The 26,422-nt window shown below is 41.1% G+C and overlaps 1 protein-coding gene across 1 annotated transcript in view; it reads left to right on the forward strand.

Annotated features, from left to right (window-relative positions):
* The window catches only part of LOC309553330 (pendrin-like), a 38,598-nt gene extending 12,800 nt beyond the window's left edge, over nucleotides 1-25,798 (forward strand). The window contains exons 9-21 of the mRNA XM_082254390.1: nucleotides 3,087-3,234; nucleotides 6,445-6,558; nucleotides 9,968-10,045; nucleotides 11,849-11,944; nucleotides 12,054-12,160; nucleotides 14,286-14,355; nucleotides 18,396-18,488; nucleotides 18,595-18,690; nucleotides 20,683-20,922; nucleotides 21,496-21,550; nucleotides 21,683-21,828; nucleotides 22,878-22,961; nucleotides 25,319-25,798. Coding sequence (XP_082110516.1) covers nucleotides 3,087-3,234; nucleotides 6,445-6,558; nucleotides 9,968-10,045; nucleotides 11,849-11,944; nucleotides 12,054-12,160; nucleotides 14,286-14,355; nucleotides 18,396-18,488; nucleotides 18,595-18,690; nucleotides 20,683-20,922; nucleotides 21,496-21,550; nucleotides 21,683-21,828; nucleotides 22,878-22,961; nucleotides 25,319-25,342 — 1,351 coding nt within the window. The 3' untranslated portion in view covers nucleotides 25,343-25,798. The remainder of the gene's footprint in view (nucleotides 1-3,086; nucleotides 3,235-6,444; nucleotides 6,559-9,967; nucleotides 10,046-11,848; nucleotides 11,945-12,053; nucleotides 12,161-14,285; nucleotides 14,356-18,395; nucleotides 18,489-18,594; nucleotides 18,691-20,682; nucleotides 20,923-21,495; nucleotides 21,551-21,682; nucleotides 21,829-22,877; nucleotides 22,962-25,318) is intronic.
* Nucleotides 25,799-26,422: the final 624 nt, after the last annotated feature.

Below are 26,422 nucleotides of genomic sequence, written 5' to 3' on the forward strand. Positions count from 1 at the left end.
TCTGAAGCAATTCAATCCATTACCGTCACAGGGTCATATTGGCTATATATATATATAGAAGGGGATCTATGGGGGACCCTGGTCTGCTCTAAAGGGGATCTATGGGGGGGCAAAAAGGGGCGGAGCATGGGTGACCTTAAAATGATGCCCCCCTGAAAGTATGCAGTATATGTTCCACAAAAAAAGTCCATGGCTACAAAGTAGGAGTGTTGTGATACTGTATATATAGAGTGGAGAACAGTGACTATCAGTCACAGCACCCTACTCTGCTCCTCCAGCGCTCACTGGAGCACCAGGCTGGGGAGGAGGCTGGCATAGCAGGATCTGCTTCTCAGCTATGTGTTAAAAGGTGCAGCCAGCTGTCACAAATATTGTCAGGCTCCCTCCCGAGACTGAGATGGCTCTGCCTAGTCAGCTGACCCACTGTCAACTGATTCTAGGTCAACGGAGGACATCTGACCATACACAGAGGTAAGGGCATAAAAGGTTTGTCCATACTTGTATTTTAAGCACTCACTTTAAAGCCTAGTACACGCGATCATAGAATCGTACAAACAATTCCACTTTCAAAGCGATCGTGCGATAATCTGTTCATTAGTACACAGCTTTCCTCCAAAATTATCCAAAGGGACAAACACAAAAAAATTTCTCGTATGATACTAGATTGTACGATTATCATTTATTCAGTACAGTCTTCGTCCAAAAATACAATACAAATACACTACATCTCTTTGGAGATGTATTCTGTCAGAATTTTTGTACTTTAGGGACCTATTTGCCTGCGATATGGAGACTAGCATGCAAAAAAAAAAAAATGGATGATCATTCATCCCATAATCCCATGTTTTCAGGTAGGGGAGGGTTGGGGAGGCACTTTAGTGTAGGGGATAAACCAGGGATCCTCAAACTATGGCCCTCCAGCTGTTGTGAAACTACACATCCCATGAGGCATTGTAAAACTCTGACAAGCCCAGACATGACAAGGCATGATGGGAATTATAGTTTCTGAACAACTGGAGGACCATAGTTTGAAGACCCCTGGGATAAACTGTTACTTTCTAAAACATTGGCCAGCTAAACTATACACACTGGCTCTCAAAGCCATAAGCCTTGCGAGAGCAAGACACTTTTTTATTTTCACACATCAAGCCCTTTGGGACCTAAGACTTCACTTTAATTAATTGTAAAAATTAAAATGCAAAAAAAAAAAAAGGCAATGGAAATGAGCTAAAAATCCTACTAGGAAAAAAGTGCATTGCTCTAGCAGTAAATACTTGTTTTAAAAACTAACAGCACTAGTCACCTGCAGCAGTGAACACATGTATTGTTCCACAGATCTGGCCCTGGTTATTGGAAATATTCCATTCCTGTAGTGACCTGTCTAAGAAGTATATGGGGCAGATTTAAAAAAGGGCCGAGATATATCCCGGGTAACTATAGGCTAACATCAGTAGTCTGTAAGATTTTGGAGGGGATGTTAAGGGACCACATACAAGACTTTAGTAATGAAAATGGTATTATTAGTAGAAATCAGCATGGATTCATGAAAAATCGTTCTTGCCAAACCAATCTATTAACCTTCTATGATGAAGTGAGCTGCCACCTAGATAAAGGTAAGCCTGTGGATATTGTGTATCTGGACTTTGCAAAGGCCTTTGACACAGTTCCCCACAAACGCTTACTGTTCAAACTAAGGAAGGTAGGTACAGACCATTAGGTGAGTACCTGGATAGAAAACTGGCTCCAGGGGAGAGTGCAAAGGGTGGTGATTAATGGGGAGTACTCGGATTGGGCGGGTGTGGAAAGTGGGGTCCCCCAGGGTTCTGTCCTGGGACCAATCCTGTTTAATTTATTCATAAATGATCTAGAGGAGGGGATATCTAGTACAATCGCAGTATTTGCGGATGATACTAAACTAAGCATGCCAATATCTTCTATGCAGGATGTGAAAACCTTACAAGCGGACCTGAACAAAATAACGGGGTGGGCAACTACATGGCAGATGAGGTTTAATGTTGAAAAATGTAAAGTAATGCACTTGGGTGCCAGAAACCAGAAAGCAAGCTACTCACTGAGGGGGGGGGGGGACCTCTGGGTGAATCTAAGATGGAAAAGGACCTGGGGGTACTGGTAGACAATAGGCTTGGCAGTGGCATGCAATGCCAAGCCGCTGCAACCAAAGCCAACAGAATACTGGGATGTATAAAAAAGGGGATTCACTCCAGAAATAAAGAGATTATTCTCCCGCTCTACAAGACTCTGGTCCGGCCACATCTGGAGTATGCTGTCCAGTTCTGGGCACCGGTCCTCAGGAAGGATGTGTTGGAACTGGAGAGAGTCCAGAGAAGGGCAACAAAAATAATTAGGGGAATGGAGGACATCAGCTATGAGGAAAGACTACAAGCACTGAACATATTCTCTCTGTAGAAGAGATGATTAAGGGGCGATATGATATCAATGTACAAATACTGTACTGGCGACCCTAGCATAAGGAACAAACTATTCAGAGAAAGGGAATACAATAAGACACGTGGCCACTCACTAAAACTAGAGGAAAGGCGGTTTAACCTTAAAGTACGTAGGGGGTTCTTTACTGTCAGAGCAGTAAGGATGTGGAATTCTCTTCCGCAAACAGTCGTATCAGCAGGGAGCATCGATAGTTTAAAAAAACTATTAGATGGTCACCTTAAAGACCACAACATACAGGGGTATACAATGTACAGTTAACAGCAAACACACATCATAGGATGTTACTATGTTACTATGAATGTGACATTCATCAAACATTCACATGTGTTTAATCATCCCCTTTAAAAAAAAAAAAAAAAACATGAACTATAAAAACCATGTTGAATGTCATATTTATGTCTATATTTGTTATATCCTAAGGAAGTTTTAATTTATATTTTTAATATATATATACTGTATGTTCGTATATACACATATTACAAAGACCTTTACAGAGTACAAAAAAATAGTTTAATCCATATGCTTGAAATAACTTATAATGCAATACAAATCAATTTTGTTGGACCACACCATTTGTAGAGTTTACATTCATTCTCAATATCTTTATTTTTCCTTAGTTTTATCCCCCCCATGACTCCAGATGTCAGCATGTTTTCTGAACTGTTCAGCTCAGCATTTTCCATTGGTATAGTGGCCTATGCCGTGGCTGTATCCGTGGGGAAGGTGTATGCCGCCAAACACAGTTATACAATCAACGGTAATCAGGTAAGCAGCTTGTTTGCTCTGTTGTAATTTCACTTGTACTAGCCATCTTTTATATTTGTTCAGGATAAAGACAAATTACAATTCATTTTATTTCATTAGTTAAAGCAGAAGTAAGCCCATTGATTTAAAAGTTTCAAAAAACAGGTACATTCCTGGGAACTCACACTGGTTGTGCTCTCAACCAAACTTTCAAACCATCCAATGGCTAGTGTCATAACTGATCACATGTGCAGCATTATGGCAGTTGAAGAATAAACAGAGGCCAAGATGGCAGCTTCCTTGGCTGAAAACGATAGGAGGGTTTACCTCCACTTTAAACTGATAATCTGAGTTGTACAGTGAACCCTGTCATTAGCATAGTAAAATGCATGGGACAATGGGTTCTATCCAAAATAATATATGTGCATTTTTTTTTTTAATGATCTGCATCTGACAAGTTAATGTTTATTATGTATCTGCTTACTTGGGAGATTACACCACAGTTTGCAGTTTACAAAATCTGCAGGATAGCAATCTCGCAAGAAGGAGAGTTAATGATATTTACTGTAGCTAATTGCCCAAAATATACATACAAGACACTCTGCAAAATAACAATGCAATGTTTGTAATAGATAAAAGAAAATTTGTCTAAATGCTATCGTGTATCCAAAGGCATTTTTATTCTTTTTGTATAGAATAGGGAGGAGTTGGATCCTCTGTTAGCCTTGTATATCTTTCTCTGTTCCCTTTGAAGAGATTCACACTCTCTATTTGTCCTGTCATTGTCACTGAAACTGAAAGTGAGGGATAATCACTGGAACAGCCAGGAACAGGAATAAAGGGGATATGTTCAATCGGGGACATTTGTTCTAGTGGCAACTGTTTAAAAAGAAATTTCCTTCCATCGGAAAAATTCCATCTCACTTTCTGTTGTGTCTCAAGAATATAACTTAAAGAGAATGATGCCAAATTGACACAGACAGTGCAAGAAATAAAAGGGGGGTGGGCAGGGTTTTACCCATTCTCTACGCTAACCAAAATACACACAAAAAAAAAAGAGTTTAGTCTTTAGATATGCTTTTATTTTTACTTAGGACCAGTTCATACTGTAACACGCATGTTTCTGTGCAGTCCGGTTTTGCAGTCCATGTGTTGCTATGGCTATTTTATTTTTTTAATGGGCTGCAAAATGCACTGGAACACATAAAATGAAGTACAAGCACTACTTTTTTAGAATGCAGTGCACCAAACCGCATGGTACTGTGGTACTATGTGATTTGTTGCCAGCATACCTGCTGCATTTGTGAGAGGCATTTGGAGTGCCATTAACAATTCATTGGCAACTTCTCGTAAGGGCAGGATTTTCACCTGCGGTATAGGAAATGCGCACAAAATTCACCTCTCCTGCACAGTGTTTTGGTGTGAACAGGCTCTTATTGTTGCTATTGGTGTAAATGCACTGTACACTAAATGGTATAGCCTCTATAGCTGTTTTTTTCGCTTTGTACAGCTCAAAATAAAAACTTTTGTGGCTAACACTATATACATACTATATTAGAAAGGATGTTTATATATTTGTGAACATGAGAAAACATTAGTGTACTGGTTGTATACATCACCCGTGATGTCTCCTTGCAGTTAAACAAAACACCTCTGCTTTCAATACTCAACCTTCAAACCAGAGAGGACCCCTGCTGTACCTGTTTTCAACCACAAGATGTCCTTGGTCTTCCAAGTTGATTGACATCTAGGTTCACTGTATCGGGCTTGTTTATACCTGCGATAGTCTCTAACAGGAGGCAATATTACATCTGGCCATCATGTTAGCTATAGGTGGACAGTCAGGGGCAGTAAAATTGAGGATGCCCCACAGATGCTTAATAAGGTTTAAGTCTGGAGACATTCTTGGCCAGTCCATCACCTTTGCCCTCAGCTTCTTTAGCAAGGCAGTGTTCGTCTTGGAGGTGTGTTTGGGGTTATTATCATGTTGGAATACTGCCCTGCAGCCCAGTCTCCAAAGGGAGGGGATCATGCTCTGCTTCAGTATGTCACAGTACATGTTGGCATTCATGGTTCCCTCAATGAACTGTAGCTCCCCAGTGCTGGCAGCCCCAGACCACGACACTCCCACCACCATGCTTTACTTTAGGCAAGACACACTTGTCTTTGTACTCCTTACCTGGTTTCCGCCACACACGCTTGACACCATCTGAACCAAATAAGTTTATCTTGGTCTCATCAGACCCCAGGACATGGTTCCAGTAATCCATGTACTTAGTCTTCTTGTCTTCAGCAAACTCTTTGCAGGCTTTCTTTTCCATTATCTTAAGAAGAGGTTTCCTTCTGGGATGACAGCCATGCAGACCAATCTGATGCAGTGTGCGGCGTATGGTAAGGCTGACTCCCCCACCCCTTCAACCTCTGCAGCAATGCTGGCAGCACTCGTATGTCTATTGCCCAAAGACAACCTCTGTATAAGATGCTGAGCATGTGCACACAAATTCTTTGGTCGACCATGGTGAGGCCTGTTCTGAGTGGAACCTGTCCTGTTAAACCGCTGTATGGTCTTGGCCACCATGCTGCAGCTCAGTTTCACGGCCCTGGCAATCTTCTTATAGCCTAGGCCATATTTATGTAGAGAAACAATTTTTTTATTTCAGATCCTCAAAGAGTTTTTTGCCATGAGGTGCCACGTTGAACTTCCAGTGACCAGTATGAGAGAGTGAGAGCGATAACACCAAATTTTACACACCTGCTCCCCATTCACACCTGAGACCTTGTAACAGTAACAAGTCACATGACACCAGAGGAGGGAAAATGGCTAACTGGGCCCAGTTTGGACATTTTCACTTAGGGGTGTGCTCAGTTTTGTTGCCAGCTGTGTAGACATGAATCACTGTGTGTTTGGTTATTTTGAGAGGACAGCAAATTTACACTACTATACAAGCTGTACACTCACTACTTTACATTGTAGCAAAGTGTCATTTCTTCAGCGTTATCACATGAAAAGGTATAATAAAATATTTTCAAAAATGTGAGGGGTGTACTAACTTTTGGGAGATACTGTTTACACAACTATTGCTGGCATGAGCCAACACAGTAATTATGGAAAAAATAAATAAAAAAAGGAAAACAGGTTAAGTAACAAACCTAATAGTCTCTTAATGTTCTCTTGTCTTATATATAGCAATAACTTATTAAAACAGTTCTATTGTTTCTTGTTGCTTACAGGAGTTCATTGCATTTGGGATCAGCAACTTATTCAGTGGGGCTTTCTCTTGCTTTGTTGCCACTACTGCCTTGTCACGTACAGCTGTCCAAGAAAGTACAGGTGGAAGAACTCAGGTGTGTGACAAACATATATCAAGACTGTGCACCAGGGGTCAAGTCCTGGGAGAAAAGTGTGGGAACTCACCCAAGATCCCCCCCCACCTCAAAAATAAAAAAGTGTGTGAGAGTATATATATATATATATATATATATATATAACATTGAGTCTGCTTCAGTACAGCCAGTCTGCCGATAGATGGATAGTTTATAAGGCCGACCTTATAAACAAATTAAATAGATGAGGGATGGAGGAAGAGAAAAAGAAAGAGGGATGGAGAGAGAGAGAGAGAGAGAGAGAGAGAAGAGGGATGGGCAGAGAGAAAGAGGGACGGAGGGAGGGAGAGAGAAAGAAATAAAGAGGGATGGGGAGAGAGAGAGAAAGGGGTATGAAGGGAGAGAGAAAGAAAGAGAGAGAAATACAGAGGGATGAGAGAGAGAAAGGGATCGAGGTAGACATAAAGAGAAAATAGGGTGGATGGAGAGAGAGAGAGAGAGAGAGAAAGAGAGAAAGAAGGAGTGATAGAGAGAGAGAAAGAAAGAGGGATGGAGAGAAAGAGAGAGGGGGGGGAGTGGGATGGGGGGAGAGAGAGAGAGAGAGAGACGAGGGATGTAGAGAAAGAAATAAAGAGGGATGGAGAGAGAGAGAGAGAGAGAGAGAGAGAAAGAGGGATGAAGGGAGAGAGAAAGAGAGAGAAATAAAGAGGGATGAGAGAGAAAGGGATCGAGGGAAAGAGAAAGAGAAAATAAGATGGATGGAGAGAGAGAGAGAAAGAAGGAGGGATGGAGAGAGAGAGAGAGAAATAGAGAGAGGGGGGGAGAGGGATGGAGGGTGAGAGAGACAAAGAAAGAGGGATGGAGGGAGAGAGAGAGAAAGAAATAGGGATGGAGGGGAGAGAGAGAGAGAAAGAGGGATGGGGAGAGAGGGAGAGAGAAAGAGAGAGAAATAAACAGGGATGAGAGAGAGAAAGGGATCAAGGGAGAGAGAAAGAGAAAGTAAGATAGATGGAGAGAGAGAGAGAGAGAGAAAGAAAGAAAGAAAGAAAGAAAGAAAGAAAGAAAGAAAGAAAGAAAGAAAGAAAGAAAGAAAGAAAGAAAGAAAGAAAGAAAGAAAGAAAGAAAGAGGGATGGTGAAAGAGAAAGAAAGAGGGATGGAGACGAGAGAGAGAGAGAAAGAAAGAGGGATGGAGGGAGAGAGAGAGAGAGAGAGAGAGAGGGGGGGGATGAAGGTAGAGAGAAAGAGAGAGAAATAAAGAGGGATGAGAGAGAGAGAAAGAAATCGAGAGAGAGAGAGAAAGACAAAAAAAAAAAGATGGATGGAGAGAAAGAGAGAGAGAGAGAAAGAAAGAGAGAGAGGGGGGAAGAAAGAGGGATGGAGGGAGGGAGAGAGAGGGGGGAAAGAAAGAGGGATGGAGGGAGAGAGAGAGAGAGAGAAAGATGGATGGAGAGAGAGCGGGAATTAAAGAGAGGGATGGAGGGAGATTGTGAGAAAGAAAGAGGATGGAGGGAGGGAGAGAGAGAGAGAGAGAGAGAGAAAGAGGGATGGAGGGAAATGAAAGAAAGAAAGAAAGAAAGTAAGAAAGAAAGAAAGAAAGAAAGAGGGATGGAGGGAAAAATAAAGAATGGGAGAGAGAAATAAAGAGAGAGGGATGGAGGGAGAGAGAAAGAGGGATGGAGGGAGAGAGAAAGAAAGAAAGAAAGAGAGAAAGAGGGATGGAGAGAGAGAGAGAGAAAGAGAGAGAGGGGGGAAAGAGGGATGGAGGGAGGGAGAGAGGGAGAGTAAGAAAGAGGGATGGAGAGAGAGAAAGAAAGAGGAATGGAGAGAGAGAGAGAGATCGAGAGAAAATAAAAAGGAACAGAGAGAGAGAGAAAGAAAGAAAGATGGAGAGAGGGAATTAAAGAGAGGGATGGAGGGAGGGAGGGAGGGAGAGAGAGAGAGAGAGAGAGAGAGAGAGAGAGAGAGAGAGAGAGAGAGAGAGAGAGAGAGCTTTAATTTACTGCTGGGCCCTAACACACTTTCTCCTTCCTCACCTCAATCAGTTTGCAGAGCAGCTCCATGCCACGGCACCACAGGAAGCTGACGGAAAGTAATGGACAGTGCACTATGCACCCATTGGCTGTGAGGCAATAGAAGGTGGTGTAGCCCGCCTCCTGCTACCTCCTCAGCCAAAAAGTAGCTGACTCCCAGCCCAGCCAGCATACTATATGGGCGGGCCGGGATGAAACCTTTGCGGGGTCACAGTTTAGGAGCAACTAGAATGCAAAGCCTGCTTGCGGCGCAGACCTTATGGTAGCTGGCTTATGCAGAAATTGTCTGTCCCCCGGCCCAGCCGCATCCTGCAGGATGCGGCTGCTATCGGGAACAGCGTTCCTGCTGTAGAAAAAGTGCAGGAACGCCATTCCCATGCGTTCCTGCTTGACTTGTGCCCTGCTGTGCACAAAGGACAACTGCTGGCACAAAAAGAAGATGTTCAGTTTTATAATATGCATTTCACTGTTGCCCAATGCAACAGGCTTATAGGGCAGTAGTTTAAAACAAAATGTAATAAAAAATAATAATAATACACTCACAAACATTGTAGTAAAGGATGGCAAAACTGCAAGGAGTAGGAAAAGTCATGGGTAGGCCATCATCAGGTTGATGAAGGGGAGGTCTTTCCTGAAACACGTTCCTGCCTTGCTGTGACATCATAACTGGGGATGGCATTCTGATAAGTGGATCTGACCAGTGTTTTCCTTTGGAATCCTAGTGCAGCTCCTTCTTCCAACTGAGGCTGACGTCTAAGTGCTGACTCTGCCTGTGGCCAGAGCTGGAGATCTCTTGCTCGGACACCTGATTATTTCTAGCCCCTGCAGTTTTGTTGTCATTTACTCAAATGTTTGTGAGCGTTTTTTTTCTGGGCTTTTATTAAATGATATCTTAAACTTTTGAAATGTAAACCTCTTGCACTGCCTTTTTGTATTTACTTTTTAATGTCCACCCTGGAGCCCCCACTCATGCAAGCTGTCTGCAATAGGCTGTTCTTAATGTCAGGTTCAGCTGACTGCTGTTAAGTTATCTGGACTACCTCTGAGCCTTTTAGTAAATGCATGATTTGTTTCACTTGTATCTCATCTGCGACTGTTTCTGTTGTATCACTTTTATCTTTGCTTACCTTCTGAATTCTGGTTTTTCTTTTTGTTTATTTTCACAGATTAGACTTTGTCTGTATGCCACTTAATGGCTTAAAACAACTGTTTTTCTAGCATTGAAAAAAACCTGAACAAATGTCTAAATTAATCGTGTTGTGCTTTCTACTTTTTTATGCTGGCTGTGTACTTTCCAAGTTAAGTGTTGTTACTATGTTACAATATGTGGTAATTAATAATCAGTGTAATTGTGCTTATGATGGAATCAATAAATTAAATAAAAATCTGTATTTTCCAGATTGCTGGTTTAATCTCAGCCTTCATTGTGCTAATCGCAATTGTAGCACTGGGAAGACTCCTCGAACCTTTGCAGAAAGTATGTACTTTAGTATCTAGCTCGTCAATGCATTTTATTATTATGATCTCTTATTATTACACAGTATATACATTCCTGTATGAAGCAGATAAACACAGGCTCTAAAATAAACATATTCTGTATTCATTCCACCATAAAACTATATACAGTAAAACCTTGGATTGCGAGCATAATTCGTTCCGGAAACATGCTTGTAATCCAAAGCACTCTTGTATCAAAGCAAATTTCCCCATAAGAAATAATGGAAACTCAGATGATTCGTTCCACAACCATTTAATCATAATTCCTTCAGTTTATAGTCCATATAAAAAGATTATAGCATTGCGATAGGTTGTGTAACCATAAAATGTCCATCCACAAATGGCCGCTTCCACAAGGGGATTAGAAGCAAAATCCAGCAGGAGCTACAGAGTATCAAAGAGAAGAGAGGTGCCTCTAAGTGTAGCAATAAGGTTCCATTTAATGAAGGTACAACATTTAGCAACTCACAAGGTTGATGAATAAAACAGGCACATCTAAGTATGCAGGCATCCGGGGTAAAGCTGTCCACATAGACTATCTTCTGCACCGCCGGCTGCCAGTCTGTAATCCTGACCGGGAAGACCACCCTGGAGTAAAGCGATCTGATAGCGAGGGGCAGCATGGAAGGAATGACATAGATGGCAGGGTGGAGGATGGTCTATGTGGACAGCTTTACCCCTGATGCCTGCATCCTTAGATGTGCCTGTTCCAATCATCAATCATGTGAGTTGCTAAATGTTGTACCTTCATTAAATTTAACCATATTGCTACACTTAGAGGTGCCTCTCTTCTCTTTTATACTCAGCTGTGACTTGAGGCTACTTGTATATCAAGACATCGCTTGTATATCAAGTCAAAATTTATTTAAAAATTTTGCTTGTCTTGCAAAGCGCTCTTAAACCAAGTTACTCTCAAACCAAGGTTTTACTGTATATATATATATATATATATATATATATATATATAAATATATTTTTTTATACAGTAAACCCCCCTCTATCGCGGGGGTTACGTTCTGGACCCAGCCGGGAAAAGTGAAAATCTGCTAAATAGAAAAACCCTATTAAAATACATTGTAGGCATGTTTTTATAACTGTCACTGTACTTTTAAAAGCATTTTAAGGTCTTCAAACACACTTTTAAAACAATAGAAACTAATTTAAACACATAAAAGATACTGAGAGACAGAGCAAGAGCTATAGAAAACACAAAAATATTTAATTTGTAATGATTTATATAGTAAAATAACATTACAGAACAAACCGCAATATACCGGGACCGCAAAAACTGAACTGCGATGGAGCGGGGGTTTACTGTATTTTTAAATGTAAAGGTGTATACATTACCTTACTTGAACTTTAAAATCTAATTTTTTTTTAAACTAGGCTTTCTTTTTAATGTTGCATGACATTCATTTTGAAGATATATTTTGGCACCTTACACTTTTGTTTTGCGGTTAATGTTACGAAATATGCCTTAAGTACCATCTGGGAAATTATGGCTTATTGAGCCTATTCATGTAAGTCATTAACCACCTTCCTGTGTTCTCATTTATCCATCCTAATGGTAGTGGTAATGCAGGAAAGAAAGGTACAGGATAAACATTTCCTGGTTACTATCTGTCTTTTTACTCTAGAGAAGAAAATGTCTACTTTTCCATATAACATGATAGTTATGTATTACTACAAGGCAGCACTTTGTAAGGAAATGGTGCAAAGCTGATATACTATCCTATTCTATATGAAGATCATTAAAATTGTATTTTTGTTGTTTTCTTCACAGTCGGTACTGGCTGCTATTGTTATTGCAAATCTTAAGGGAATGTTCTGGCAAGTGTTTGATGTTCCGCCATTATGGAGACAGAATAAATGGGACGCAGTGAGTACTCAAAGCTGCTTAATTGCTAGAAAGATTCAAAAGAATCGTAAATGGTAAAATGTGCACCTCCATACCTACAATAATGTTATATTTATATATGTAATTCCAGGTCATTTGGGTATTCACCTGCATCGCTGCCATCATATTAGGACTTGATCTAGGACTGTTGGCTGGAGTCGTTTTTGGACTACTGACCATAGTTCTTCGTGTTCAGTTGTAAGTATATCTACGTACCTCTGCCATAAAAATCATATGCAGCATAGCAATTGGCATTGGCTAAATTGGGAATTAAAGGAGAATATTGCATTTTTAACCACTGTCACTGAAACCTATTAGTATTAAAAAAAAATCCTTCTGGGTCCCGAGTTCAACTGCCTGGCTCATGAATTCAGCAAGAAACTATGAAAGATTTTGGTCATTTTTTTTAGTTGATAAGCTTGCGTTTTATATCATAAAATTCAGAAATAGCTGTACTATAAATAAGTGCAACATCAACAAATCAGTGCTGATATAAATATCAGTGCAAGCATCGGTGCAAATATCAGTGTTACATTTAATGACTGTGAACCAAGCCAATCTCAAACACTCACTGTGTGTACAGAGCTGACCGGAGCAGCTGTGTACCATGTGACCATTGTGATGACCAATCACAGAGGAAAACAGTGTACTTTTTACATCTAAAAGCAACCCCCCCCCCCCTTTTCATATTATTAACAGATGAATGAAAGGAAGGTGAAACTATAACATGATGACTCACTACTAGATCAGCAGCTGAAGCAGTAGCAATAGAGGATAGTTTTTCTACCCTTTCATCACCCATATATCTCAGCTCCAAGATGTCTCTGTTTGAATATTTATTAACCCCTTAAAGTGGTTGTAAACTCTTATACTGTATATGCCCACTGAAGTGACAAGGCTCACAGAAATAAAACATATTCTCCTACATAGGGTGTACCTATATATCTGCAGCCCCAACTTCCTTAAAGCCAACTAAGACACACAGATCACATGCACAGCACAGAGAGGAGAGCTAAGTGTAATCTGAGACCTGAGTGGAGGGAAAGGTCCTCTGCATAGTCTCGTAGAGATACATGCACAGCTAAGGCTGTCAATCACCTTCTGTGTGCTGAAGGAGGGTGGGGGCCATCTCCCAAGATTCTGTGGTGTCGGGATAACTTGTCAAAAGTGACTCATGCTGATAGCAAAGGATTGAGAGAGGAGATGGAAATCACACTCAGTGCTTTGGACTAAGGCTAGTACATACTATAGAGGGATATGCTTTATTCATTTTTCATTACAAAGGTTTACAACCACCTTATCCTGCACATACTGTATGAACCTTAATCCCTATCCTCCCACTCTTTGTGACATATGCTTTAACCCCTTCATCTCCTCCTTCTTCTGTGTATAGCCTGTACAATAAATGTATCTGGTGCAGCACTACCAAGCTCCATTTTTTAACCAACCTTAATATCAGCATTTAAATTAATTAATTGAAAAAAAAATAATTGTGGCAAAAAATGAGATCACATTCTCTTCATTTATATATTTCTCTTCATTTCCTAAAAACTGTGGGGGAAAAAATGAGCTTACCTTGCCTACGTTCCAAAAAAGTCTAGTTGGTACTTTCCTGGCACTTTATGTACACTATTTTATAACAGAAATTAGAAAAGGAAATTGTATGTTTTCAAGGGTTTTAGACACTTTTCCTTTCTACAGTAGGAAAAACCCCCAAAAAACATTTGTTATAAAATATTACCAAAAGAATGCTCTATCTGCCTATAAAAATACCATCAAATTCACTGGGTACAGTGTTACACAGAGTAAGAGTAGAGTAGTAGAGTAATTGTCAATCAAACTATCACAGCACTGAAAACCGAATCCTGGTCTGGTAAAAAAGGATTATATACAGGCTACTACTAAATAGGCTGACATTTGCAGACTGCAAGTGGTACATAAGATATAATAATGTTTAATGTTCTTTATACTATCAACACTTTACAGTATCTGTAATGAGCCTGCCCCTTGCAGATTACAAAACTTGAACAAGTTAAAGATAGCGTGAGATTCCAATATTGCTTTTCTACTCTCCGTTTAGTGAAGTGTCATAATAATGTCTATAGCAATATATACAGTAAATACTTAGCAAAATCAGTAAAACAGTGCATGGGGATTGGGGATGTTTTCCAATAGTGTCTTCACTGAAACATACTTACACAACTTTTAAATAAAAGGTGCTGCATTTTTATACTCTAGATTCTAAATAAAAATGTTGAATATTCCAGATATTTAAAAAAGTATCAAAGTAAACCAATTTTTTTTTGTAAACATTTTTTTCCAGCCCATCTTGTGGAGCTCTTGGAAATGTCCCTGGAACAGACATATACAAGGAGGTTAAAAAATACAAGACTGTAAGTATCAAACACAAACATTTTTTTGCCGTTTTTATTTAATATTTAAAATATTATATTGTAACCCTGGTAGCTGAAACTTGTACCAGTAATTGATGCGATACACAACTTACGTTTCCTTAGAATGGATGTAGAAAAGAAAGTAAGTAATAACACAGCAAGAATTACCAAGCAAAAAGTATATCTAACCCAAAACCAAAAATCGAAAATATATATAAACCCAAGCGCAAAAATGTAATATATTGCGTCCTACTAGTTCCTAGATGTGATGACTGAAATAGTTTTATTTTACCTTCAATTTACATCTGGTGATTCTGCTAATAACACACTTCCTGTCCTTGGGGGACTGAACTCACTCACTGCACTGTATCCAGGCCCGGACTGGCCATAGGGCAGACCGGGCACTTGCCCGGCGGGCCGGGGCCGCCAGGCGGCATTTTTTAATAGGGGCTGGCGCCAGCATTAGGCTGTGTGGACGAGGCAATAATCGTTGAATCAGCCCGCCCTGCGCACACTGCTCCACCCGCTCCACTGTGTTTCCTCTTCAGTATTGTGGGAGAGGAGCGCTCAGGTCACAGGTTGTCTCCTCCTACTGCTTGCTTTGTTTGGCTGCAGAGGTGGGCAGGGCGTGAGCAAACACGAGACCTGTGTCAGAGCGCGGGTCAGTCAGACTGAGGGGAAAGAGCTGCATCTAGGATTGCTGATGGTGGGATTGGAGTTCAGGTGGTTGCGGTGAGGAGGAAGGGGGAAATATTAAGGGACTGGCCTACGCATCACCTTGAAAGTAGGTGCTGCATTGCTGCTGTACAGACTCTTCCAATAACATATCTGACATTCCTGCAGTGCTGTGACCTGGGAATGTATGGATGCTGGGGCTCCCCTGCAAGCTTGTGGGACTACAAGTCCCAGCAAGCACTGTTTCTGATAACGTCTGGCTCAGCACTGTCACTTCCTATGAAATAGTGAATGGTGTATATAGACTGTGCATATATAATGGGGTTCCATTTTGTCAGCCAGCTCTGATTGCAACCAGGAGATGCAGTCACCCAGAACATTAAATCATATCACAAGTCTCTACTGGTTGGTCACATGTGTGACAAGTTCTGATTGGTTACTATGGGTTACTGCACCACTCCTATGTCTGTTGACTTCATGCAAAGTAACCCAAACTGACCAACCACAGTCCATCTTGCACTGGCCTGACTTAAGCCCCGTACACACGTACCGATTGTCGGCCGTAAATATTCAGCCACCGACCGATCGGCCGATTGTAGGCTTGTTAGTATGATGCTTCCGACAACCGACAGAGCATTTTCGGCCGAACAGAACAAGACTTTAAAATTTTTGTTGGCCGTCACCAGAACGGCCGATTGTTCGCCAGTCAGTACAGAATTCGGCCGACAAAGAGCAGATTAGCAAGACTGGGCATGCTCAGAAAAGAAAAAACACACGGAAAGTTAACCATCACATGACATCACTTCTGCAGTCGGCTGTTGTTGGCCGACAAAATTCGTGTGCAGTCTTTAGCACTTTTCAGCCGACAGGACAGCACCGGACAAAAGACAGCCGATCGTTCGGCCGACAATCGGTACGTGTGTACGGGGCTTTAGGCTGCATTTGTATGGGTAAATAACACCGGTGCGAATGACAACAGGAGAAATCTGGCGACCATCAAGCCCTGTACACTTTAATGAGAGGTCAGTGGCAGCTGCAGCTATCTGTAACTATCCGCTCTGCCAGTGATTACCTGCAGATTGCGCACAAAGTGCATCTAGCAGCAATCCTCGCAGGTAATCTCTGGCAGAGAGGATAGCCACAGATAGCTGCAGCTGCCACTGACCTGTCATTAATCTCTTATCTACTGGACACTTTTACCACCTTCCTGCCCAGGCCAATTCTCCACTTTCAGCGCTGTCAAACTTTGAATGACAATTGCGCTCATGCAACACAGTACCCATATGACATTTGTTATAATTTTTTTCACACAAAAAGAGCTTTCCTTTGGTGGTATTTAATCACCACTGGGTTTTTTATTTTTTGCAAAATAAACTAAAAAAGACCAAACCTTTTGAAAAAAAAAAAGAAACAACCTTTTCATAGTTATAAAATTTTGCAAACAGGTAGATTTTCTCCTTCAATGATTGGCACTGATGAGACGGAATTGATGAGGCTGCACTGATAGGAACACTGATAGGCGCACTGGTAGTGGGCACTGATAGATTACACTGATGAGGGGGCACTAATGGGAACTGATAGGCAGCACTGATAGTTGACACTGATGAGGAGGCACTGATGAGCACTGATAGGTGACACTGAGGAGGAGGCACTGGTGGGCACTGATTGGCAGCACTGATAGGTGACACTGATAAGGAGGCACTGGTGGGCACTGATTGGCAGCACTGATAGGTGACACTGATGAGGAGGCACTGGTGGGCACTGATTGGCAGCACTGATGAGCACTGATAGGTGACACTGATGAGGAGGCACTGGTGGGCTCTGATTGGCAGCGATGGTGGGTACTGTTGATTACATGGTAAAGAGCTGCTAAATGGCTCTTCGTCTCGATCTGGGATCAGCTGTGTCCAGAGGACACAGCTGATCACAAAGCGTGGTACCCACACGCCAGAGTGGGCGTGCGGTGGGCGCAATCGTGGGAGGACGTCATATGACACCCTGGCCGCCCAGGCTGTAGTCGTCATTCGGCTATTGCGTGGTCGGCAAGTGGTTAAAGCGTACAGGGCTTACAATGACTTAAGCCGGCCAAATATAACTAAAAGACATCGAAAAACCGGTTGTAATTTTTTGTCATTTTGGCTGTAAAATGGGCTGCTCAGTTCAAAATGCCCGGGCCTATTTTTTGTCCCAGTCCGGGCCTGACTTTATCTATGGAGTAATATCTGAACTAGAACCACCCCCCCCCCCATCTCCATCATCTCCATTGTATAGAGAGGGGTTGCTTTGTAGATCAAAGTAAATAGCTGAAAAAGCAGTCTTCACTAAAGTCCAAAGGAAGTTTTAAAGACACCAAATTTATGACAGGATCAACAATATTCTTGTCATTGTCATTGTATTAAATGTACTTAGCCTGAAAAAATAAAACAAAAGCAGATACCACATCACCACATCTATATTGCAATATAGAATACATATATATATATATATATATATATACTGTATACACAGGGCTTTTTTTTATCAGCGGGAACGTGGGGAAACGCAGTTCCAGCTCCTCCAGCACTGAATGTATTTTATGGCAAGGAGTGCTGGGGTGTGCTGGAGGCTCTGGGAGATCTATTGTTGCCGGGGGGTATCTGTTTTTGTGTTGGGGTCTGTTGTTGCTGGGTATATCTATTGTTGCTGTCAGGGGGTCTTATGTTGCTGGGAGGGATCTACTATTGATGGAGAGGTCTATTGCTCCTGGAGGGTCTATTGTTGATGTGGTATTTTGTTGTCGGGGGGGGGGGTCCGTTGTTGCTGGAGCGGGCTCTATTATTGTGTGTGGTATCCAATGTTGCTGGGGGGGTCTATTGTTGCTGAGGTGGGGGTCTATCAATCTCCATACAAATGACTCAGTAGCACAAAATTATACTTGGTTCTGCATTCTCTAAAATGGGCGGTGCAGGGAGGTGGGTAGAGGATAGAACCAAGGGACAGTGCTCAGAGGTAGGTAGGGGCAGAGACGAAGGATAACTCAGCAGGGGGGAGTTCCTGCACCTATTCTCTGAGAAAAAAAAAAGCCCTAGATATGTATACACACACACACACATATATATATAATACTTTGGCTTAGATATACTTTAAGCAGAGTTTCCACTTTTGCTCTACATTGCACTAGAGAGTGTAGATTGTGTGCACAGGTAGAGTTCATCGAGTGTAACATTTTTGACCCCCAGATTTGTAGGCATAGTGGTTTTTCTATTAATATCTCTTTGTGAACAAAGGTCACATTTTTGTGGCTCAAGAACGATAGCAATGAGAAATAGCACACCGACACTTGTTACCACAATATACACCACATATCTATTTTTATCTCACTACAGGTTGTGGAACCAGAAGGAATTAAAATAGTTCGATTTTCTAGTGCTATCTTTTATGGGAATATTGATGGTCTTAGAAGTAGCATCAAGAAAATTGTGAGTATATTGTTCTGTGAAATGTTTGTGTTCATCAAATTACCATTAAATACTTGTAAAAATATATCTGTAACAAACAAACATATCTTGTATGATTTTATCTAAGGTTGGATTTGATGTTGTTAGAGTTTTCAACAAAAGGGCCAAAGCATTGCGGAAAATTTCCAGACTTATCAAGAAAGGTCAACTGAGGACTACAAAGGTAAATACTAATATATTCATGTTCCTTTTATTAAAGCAGCACCAAACTGTTTCGGATCACCACAATCAGAAAACACTATTTCATTTGTGGCCAACATTCAAAGCAAACCCATATATCCATGTCTCCTTGCTTTATTTTGTAGAGAAATCCCTTTGAACCCCCCGGTAAGTCATATTTCATTTGTTGAGCAGTTTATTGCCAAGCAGGGGGCTCTTGTTCAGAAGCAGCATAGGTGAAGAGTGTGGACCAGTCCTTATCAGTCCTTTTCATTGTATTCACCACTCTTGATACTCAGTGGGGGAGATTTACTAAAACTTGTGGAGACAGAATCTGGTGCAGCTGTGCATAGTAGCCAATCAGCTTCTAGGCTTTATTGTCAATGCTTAATTGAACAAGCTAAATTTAGAAGCTGATTGGTTACTGTGCACAGCTGCCCCAGATTGTGTGTACACCAGTTTTGGTAAATCTTCCCCAAAGTGTCAGTGTAATAAATGCAGTGTTGCTTTGCACATTGCTACTAATATAACATGTGTAGCAAGTTTTCCAGGCATTGAGCCTGATGTGGGTCTGCCATTGTTACCGGTGACACTACCAGCACATTTGAGCTGTAACACCAGGTGTAAGAACTGAGACAATGACCATTCCGGCATCTTTTGCTTTGTTTTGTTTTATTGTATTTAGGGATGGGAGAAGGGAATGAGTGGGATACTCCTCTGGCTCAACTAGGTACAATTTTAGGACTTTTCTAGAAAAGTGTCTGTTAGTGCTGTCTTGACGCGAGCCGACGCTAGCCAACGCTTCCTGACGCTTTGAATATACTGTAACGCTGAAAACTGTGCTGGAACCTTGACTTCAATTCAGAAGATCCAGGACTGAAGAATACTTGACTTCTGACTCTGCTTTGCTCAAAAGTCACTGAACATTTCCCTCCAGCCTTACGCTAGCTTGAGGTAGCTCTTTGTAAATTCCTGTGCTGCTGCAACTCTCAACCTGTACACTCCACACTGTACACTGACTCTTCAGGGCCCAAACTGCAGGCGCCCCCTTTTACACTTCAGGGTCCTCAACCTAGGTGCCCCCTCTAATACTTCAGGGTCTTTAGACCAGGCACCCCCTTTACAGCTAGCTGACTCTTGGATCCCAGAACCTTCTCCAGAGTTGCCCCCTCTGACTCTGGGTAGACCCCCAGGGGCAATCCACAGTACTAACGACCTTTGTAGGCTTTCCTGGGACTGGACCCCTCTTTCTCTCCGCTGGTTCTCGGCACACCGGATCCCTCTCAGCTCAACTCAACTCAGCACCCTCTGGATTCTCAGGCAACACCCAGAGACATCTGCTTCCTCTGACAGGAGGAGAGACAACCGTACTCTCCCTTCTGGGACTCTGCTTCCCACCAAAGACGCAGAGCCATGCACTCCCCTCAAACTTATATCCACTCTCAGAATCCTCTGCGCGGAATCTTCCTTCTGGGGTAGATACAAGCCTGAATGTATCTCTGATTGGGTATCCTCCACTGCCCAATGAAAAACCTCTCACAGGGCCAGTGGGGAGACTCCCCTCTCAGCAGACACAAGTGGGAGCCAAGACAACCTACCTGACCAAAAGAAATCATGGCTCTGCTGTTAGGCAGACAAAGCACCTACCTGTAGGATGCTACACATGTTTTATGCATTGGAGCTAGATGTTTAGGCAGCTAAGTCATCAAGGGGAAGGGAACACAAGAGGACCTCTGCAGTGTGATGATGTTCATTCATAGCATAATGTGCTCAAAAACTCAGTACTCAATTGAGGTTCCTTATTTGACGTTTGTGTCATCTTTCTGGCCTATGCAGTGTGACTTGCATGTGTCAACACAGGATAGGCTGTGTAGGAAAGAGTGACATTGTTACAAATATTTTGGCAGGTAAAATAGTTCATATGCAGTATGTGTATTTCTACTGTGCATGTTCGTGAATGGCTGTAATTCCTTTTTAACTGTTGTGTTTCCTTTAGAATGGTATTATCAGTGACGCCGGTACTGATAATGAAGCATTTGAGCCTGAAGATGAGCTGGAAGACCCTGAAGCAGAACAGAATGAGGAAGGACAAGTAAAAGAAGTTGAGGTCCAAGTAGACTGGAATTCAGAGCTACCTGTGAAAGTCAATGTCCCAAAAGTCTCTATACACAGCCTTATTTTTGACTTTGGCCAAATTTCTTTCCTTGATGTAGTAGCAGTACGGTCTATGAAACTGGTAAGACATCTGATACCAATTTTGTCTACATTTTATTTATTTTTTTGGATTGGTAATACACGTTCGATAGTATTTTATGTTTTATCACAAAGATGTTTTCGACTGTAATGAAAAGTCCTAAAAGGTCAGAATTTGATATGCGAGTAGAAAATCCAATTGGCTATAATGCCTAAATTATGGCAGCACTTGACCAAGCGCTGACTACAGAGTAGTCATAGGCTTTAACCCGGCATCATGTACCTTTTAGTATGGGCAGGACATACCAGTACATTTTTTTATACAGGCAGGGCACCGTAGATTAGTGTGGCACTAGCTTTGATTTACTGGGGTTCAGTGGAATTTTACCACTATGCAGAGGTCTTGGTAGTTCCAAAGGTTGTGTTCCCTCATATCAGAAATGTGTGAACCTCCACTTGGACCTACAGGTGTTTAGGCAAATTCATTATTAAAACATTACATTCACGAAATCTTAAAAAAATGGAACAACAACAACAAAAAAAAATATTATTAATCGTTCATTTAATTGATATTTTATATGGATACTTTCTCACTACCATACTTCTTACTGTTCAGATATACAAAGAATTCAAGAGGATTGATGTAAATGTCTATATTGCAGCATGTGATGGTAAGCACTGTATTTTGTTTTCTAACGTGACACCTCTGTTGACCACGTTTCCATTCATGGGATACACTGAGTGTAGGGTACATGGGAAATACCTTTAATTAATATGTCTTTATTCTTCATTTATGTTTGCAGATCATGTTTACAAAAAAATGGAAGACTGTTTTTTTTTTGATGACCAAGTTAAGCCAGACATCGTCTTCTTAACTGTTCATGATGCTGTCCTATATATAGAGAACCTCAGGAAGCACAGCGATGGATATGATCCTTTACTGGAGAAGGTAAAGCAATGATAATACTGAGGAATATTTAGGAGAGAAGAGGGCAAGGAAAATTTGTGTTGGTGCAAACAAATAACAAACGTAACCTTGCTCAACAGACAGCTATGTTGGGAGGCATGTGCAACACCAATCCTTTCATTTCTACAATACCTTACATTCTACATTCATTGGAACCTTCTGTATGACACACAAACATGTCCATGTACAAAATAGAAATAGTATAGAGAAATTCAGGTACAAAACCGGGTAAAAATTTTACAGTAGCATGTGAAGGATTTGGTTACCGCAAAGCTCAGAAGTAGTCATCCCTGCTTTCTCACTGTCACAGCCTATGCAAGACTGAAGTGTTAACTTTATGCAGCATTTTGGAGGGGCTTTAATATTTTATGGAGAATAATGGCTGTCTATTTAGACTTCGCCAACTTAGTATAGCCAATACATGTGCAACATATCAGAGCACCACTGCAATGCTGCAAGCTGTATTGTAAATATTGGCAACAGCCCTGGGCAGTCACAGCTGATGAGAATGTCTGCAGGATGTCTACATTTGAGGCCTACAAATCTGTTTGATAAAGATGACAAGGAGGGTAGGATTTTTTTAAAAATAAATTACCTTACAATTCCATTAATACTGATAAATAAGAGTTAGGCTTTTGCTGATTGGGACAAATTAAATTAGAGAGGCTTTACAATCTATCCAAATCATGCAGTTGCTAGCAGTCAGCTAGTCATATATACATTACCTGGTGTAAAGTATAGTACTAACATAACACTACACCGCCTGGTTTAGGCCATTCATGGTGACCAGCTGAACACCAATACACATATTTGCGTATTTCTTCACAAATTGATAATTTTAACAAAGCAAATAATGACTGGCAGTCTCCAGTTGAACCAGACTTGTGTATAGTGATAATGGACACTAAATATCTTGTTCTGTGGCACAAATGTGTGTTGCATTTGAATGCATAGGAATTATTTGTAGCTGTTGTAATGTAAAAGAACATGCTGATCTCCCTTGTAAAATATACATATTTTGCTTTTTTTAGATTTCACTTATGCAAGAGAGTAAAGAACCATTGGAGTTCACTGATGCTGAGCTAGTAAACCCAGATCTGGATGCCCAAGAAGCGGTGAGATAATTCCTCCAACAAATCACTTATGTATTAACATATACAGAATAAGAATTATCTTTATTCATCATTAGGGGGATTTAACTGTATCCCTGACAGAACTACACAGATAAAAATGAAAGTGGTTGTAAAGGCTCAATGTTTTTTTTTTTTTTTACGTTCATGTATTCTATGCATGATGGTAAAAAACCTTCTGTTTGCAGCAGCCCCCCCCCCCCCAATACCTGAGCCCCATCTCGATCCAATGATGTGCGCTAGAGCAGCAGCTCTCCGGGGGTCTCTGCCTCTTTATATGCTGAGACAAGAGCGGGATCCATTGGCTCCTGCTACTGTCAATCACAGCCAGTGAGCCAATGAGGAGAGATTGGGGGCAGGACTGAACCACACTCTGTGTCTGAATGGACAGACAGAGCAGCAGCTCGAGATTGAGCCTGCTCAGGTGCCCCCATAGCAAGCTGGGGGCACTCAGCAGGAGAGAGGGGCTTGGAGCTCCAGTAGGGGAACCCAAGGAGGATCAAGGCTGCTCTCTGCAAATCCACTGCACAGAGCAGGTAAGTATAACATGTTTGCTATTAAAAAAAAAAAAAGAAAGGGAGCTTATATATGAAAAAATGGCATTGGCAAGCGAAATTATTGGTATAGAGAAAATTCTCTGGTATAAGCCCCATGGTCATTTGTGTTTATACAGCAGAACTTCCTTGTTTTCTTCTTTGCTTTTTTCTGTCACCAGAGAGAATAACACTATAGAAAAAGAAATATTAAATAAATAATACATTGTAGGCCGTCTAATTTCTGAATTATAAATACTCCAAACAAGTAATGAGGTAGTGGCATATTTATAAATCATTCACTGGCACATTTGACCGTTTTTTTATATGCTAAAACTCAAGGTTATCACTTCTTTTTGTTGATATCTCACCCTCTTCCCAAACTAACAAGCTATTATAATTAAAAAAAAAACCGTAAGGGAAAAAGTTATTAAATAGAAATAACCCCCCCCCCCCCTTACGGTGCCTAGATGAGGTTAATGTCATGCTCCCTCCAGCGAGATTCCAGGGAACGCTGAGTAGCCTAAAACTGATGGCATCTTGATGGAAGGAGCATGATATCACCACCTGTAGTACAGAATAGTACTGAAGCTGGGAGTAAGGTAAGTGTATCTATTAACATTCCCCTCCCCACAGTTTATTTTTATTTATTGCAGCAATTTGGCATGGGGACTGGGGCAGGCAAAGTAAATAGGTGAACTTTGCTTGTACTGCAAGGTTGCTTAAAAATATATATTTAGCTGTTTTCCTCGAGTTCTGTTTTAAAAAATGTACCTTCTTACCACTTGCGGACCAGTCGCTGTGTATATACTGCGGCAAAGTGGCTCTTTTGCGTGAAACCACATACCTGTATGTTCTTTCGTTCAATAGCCACTAGATGGCGATCGCGCTGTGATTGGCTAGTTGGGATGTCAATCAACAGATCCGGCGGACTCGATTTCTGTCGGCCACCTGTGATCATCCCCGGTAGAGGTAGAACGACAATCTGCCTATGTAAACAAGGTAGATCGCTGTTCTGCAAGGGGACAAGATGGAGATCTTGTGTTGCTGCTAAGCAGGAACCAGAATCTCTGTCTTTTCCCAATCAGTGCAACTCCCCCACAGTTAATATGCAACCCCTAGGGACACACCTAATCTTTTGATTGCCCCTGTTAACCCCTTCCTTGCCAGTGTCATTAGTACAGTAACAGTGCATTTTTTTTTAGCACTGATCATTGTATTAGTGTCACTGGTCCCCAAAAAGTGTCAAAAGTGTCAGTTAGATGTCTGATTTGTCCACTGCAATGTCACAGTCCCACTAAAAATAGCTGGTCAACGCCATTACTAGAAGAAAAAATAAATGTAAATCCATAAAAATATACCATCGTTTGTAGACACTATAACTTTTGCGGAAACCAATCAATATACACTTATTGGGATTTTATTTTACCAAAAATTTGTAGCAAAAACAAAAAATATTGTTTTTTTTTTTTTCAAATTGTCGCTCTTTTATTTGTTTATAGCACAAAAAATAAAAAACGCAGAGGTGATTAAATACCACCAAAAGAAAGCTCAATTTATGGTAAAAATGTTTTATTTGGGTACAGCATCAAACGACTGCGCAATATTCAGTTAAAGTAACGCAGCGCCGTATCGCAAAAAATGGCCTGGTCATTAAGGGGGTAAAACCTTCCGATCCAGAAGTGGTTAAAGAGGGCTTTTCAATTTCAAATGGGTTGCAACTGGTTATAAATCAAAAGCAGGGAATTCAGTATTGTGCACTTTAGGATAACAAATAGTTAACCCATTATGCTGTATGTTTCTCCATAGGCTCTCAGAAGACTTGCATCATGAACAAAACTCCTGGATCTTCTATTTCTGGGGAGGATTATTTGCTCTTTTGCATTTTCCTGAACTGGACACAATTTCCATCATGATCTCAGTTTTCCAGTTAATAACTGATTTAAATGTACAACCATTTTACTGCTCCCCATAGATTGTAATGTTTCGGGTAACAGGTGTGACATTATAATTAATATTAATTATTCAACCAACACCTAAACATTCAAATGACAGAATAACCTGATGTGATGCAGTACCCAATTCTTGCACATTCCTTAGCTCCACCTTCATTCCAAAGGTGCTTTATTCAGGTACATAGAACATGATGTGCAATATCCCACAGCTGGGAATAAATATATCTAACTAATGTATACTGTATAAATATATATTCTAGATATGTATTTGAGATTTATTTCTAAAACCTAGAATTTATTGCAATAAAACTTCTATAATTACTCTGAATGATAATTATAAGGAATTATTGTCACAGACGGGGGTACAGGGAATATAGGGAATAAAAGGGTATAGGGAAGAAAGAGGCCAGACAGCCGGGATGTGGGGTATAGCCATCCTTGGAAATGTACCAGCACACTGGCAGATTGTCTTTAGAAATCTAAGTGGGTAACTGCTGTACAAAAGCATACACTCCAATATCCTACTACTGCCACCAGATGTCAAGGATCCGGGACCATGGTGACTAGCTAACCAGAAGGGGGACCTTGTTTGGAGGGAGAAGGAGAGGACAGTTTACTTTGAGTAGGTAAAACCAGTTGTATTACATTTTTCACAGCCCACAATAAATCTTGCCACTACTAGAGAGAGACTTTACCCAATTCTAGCTGGCTGGTCACACATAGGCAGGTAAAAGAGTTTAATGCAGTCTGATGCACTTTAAGGGCTGCGGAGCAGCCAGGCAATGTACACATGCTTCTGAGTTTCCCCAAGCTCCTATGAGCTGGAATCCTGACATATTTTACCTTACTCACCACGCACCCCTCTCACACCAGAAACACAATTTTAGTATAGCTCGCTACTGCCTAGCAGTTTGTCCACTGCCATACATAATGCCATATTCACTATGAAATTCAAAGA

The sequence above is a fragment of the Pelophylax lessonae genome, assembly GCF_965119305.1.
Source record: "Pelophylax lessonae genome assembly, chromosome: 4".
NCBI classification, from domain to species: Eukaryota; Metazoa; Chordata; class Amphibia; order Anura; family Ranidae; genus Pelophylax; species Pelophylax lessonae.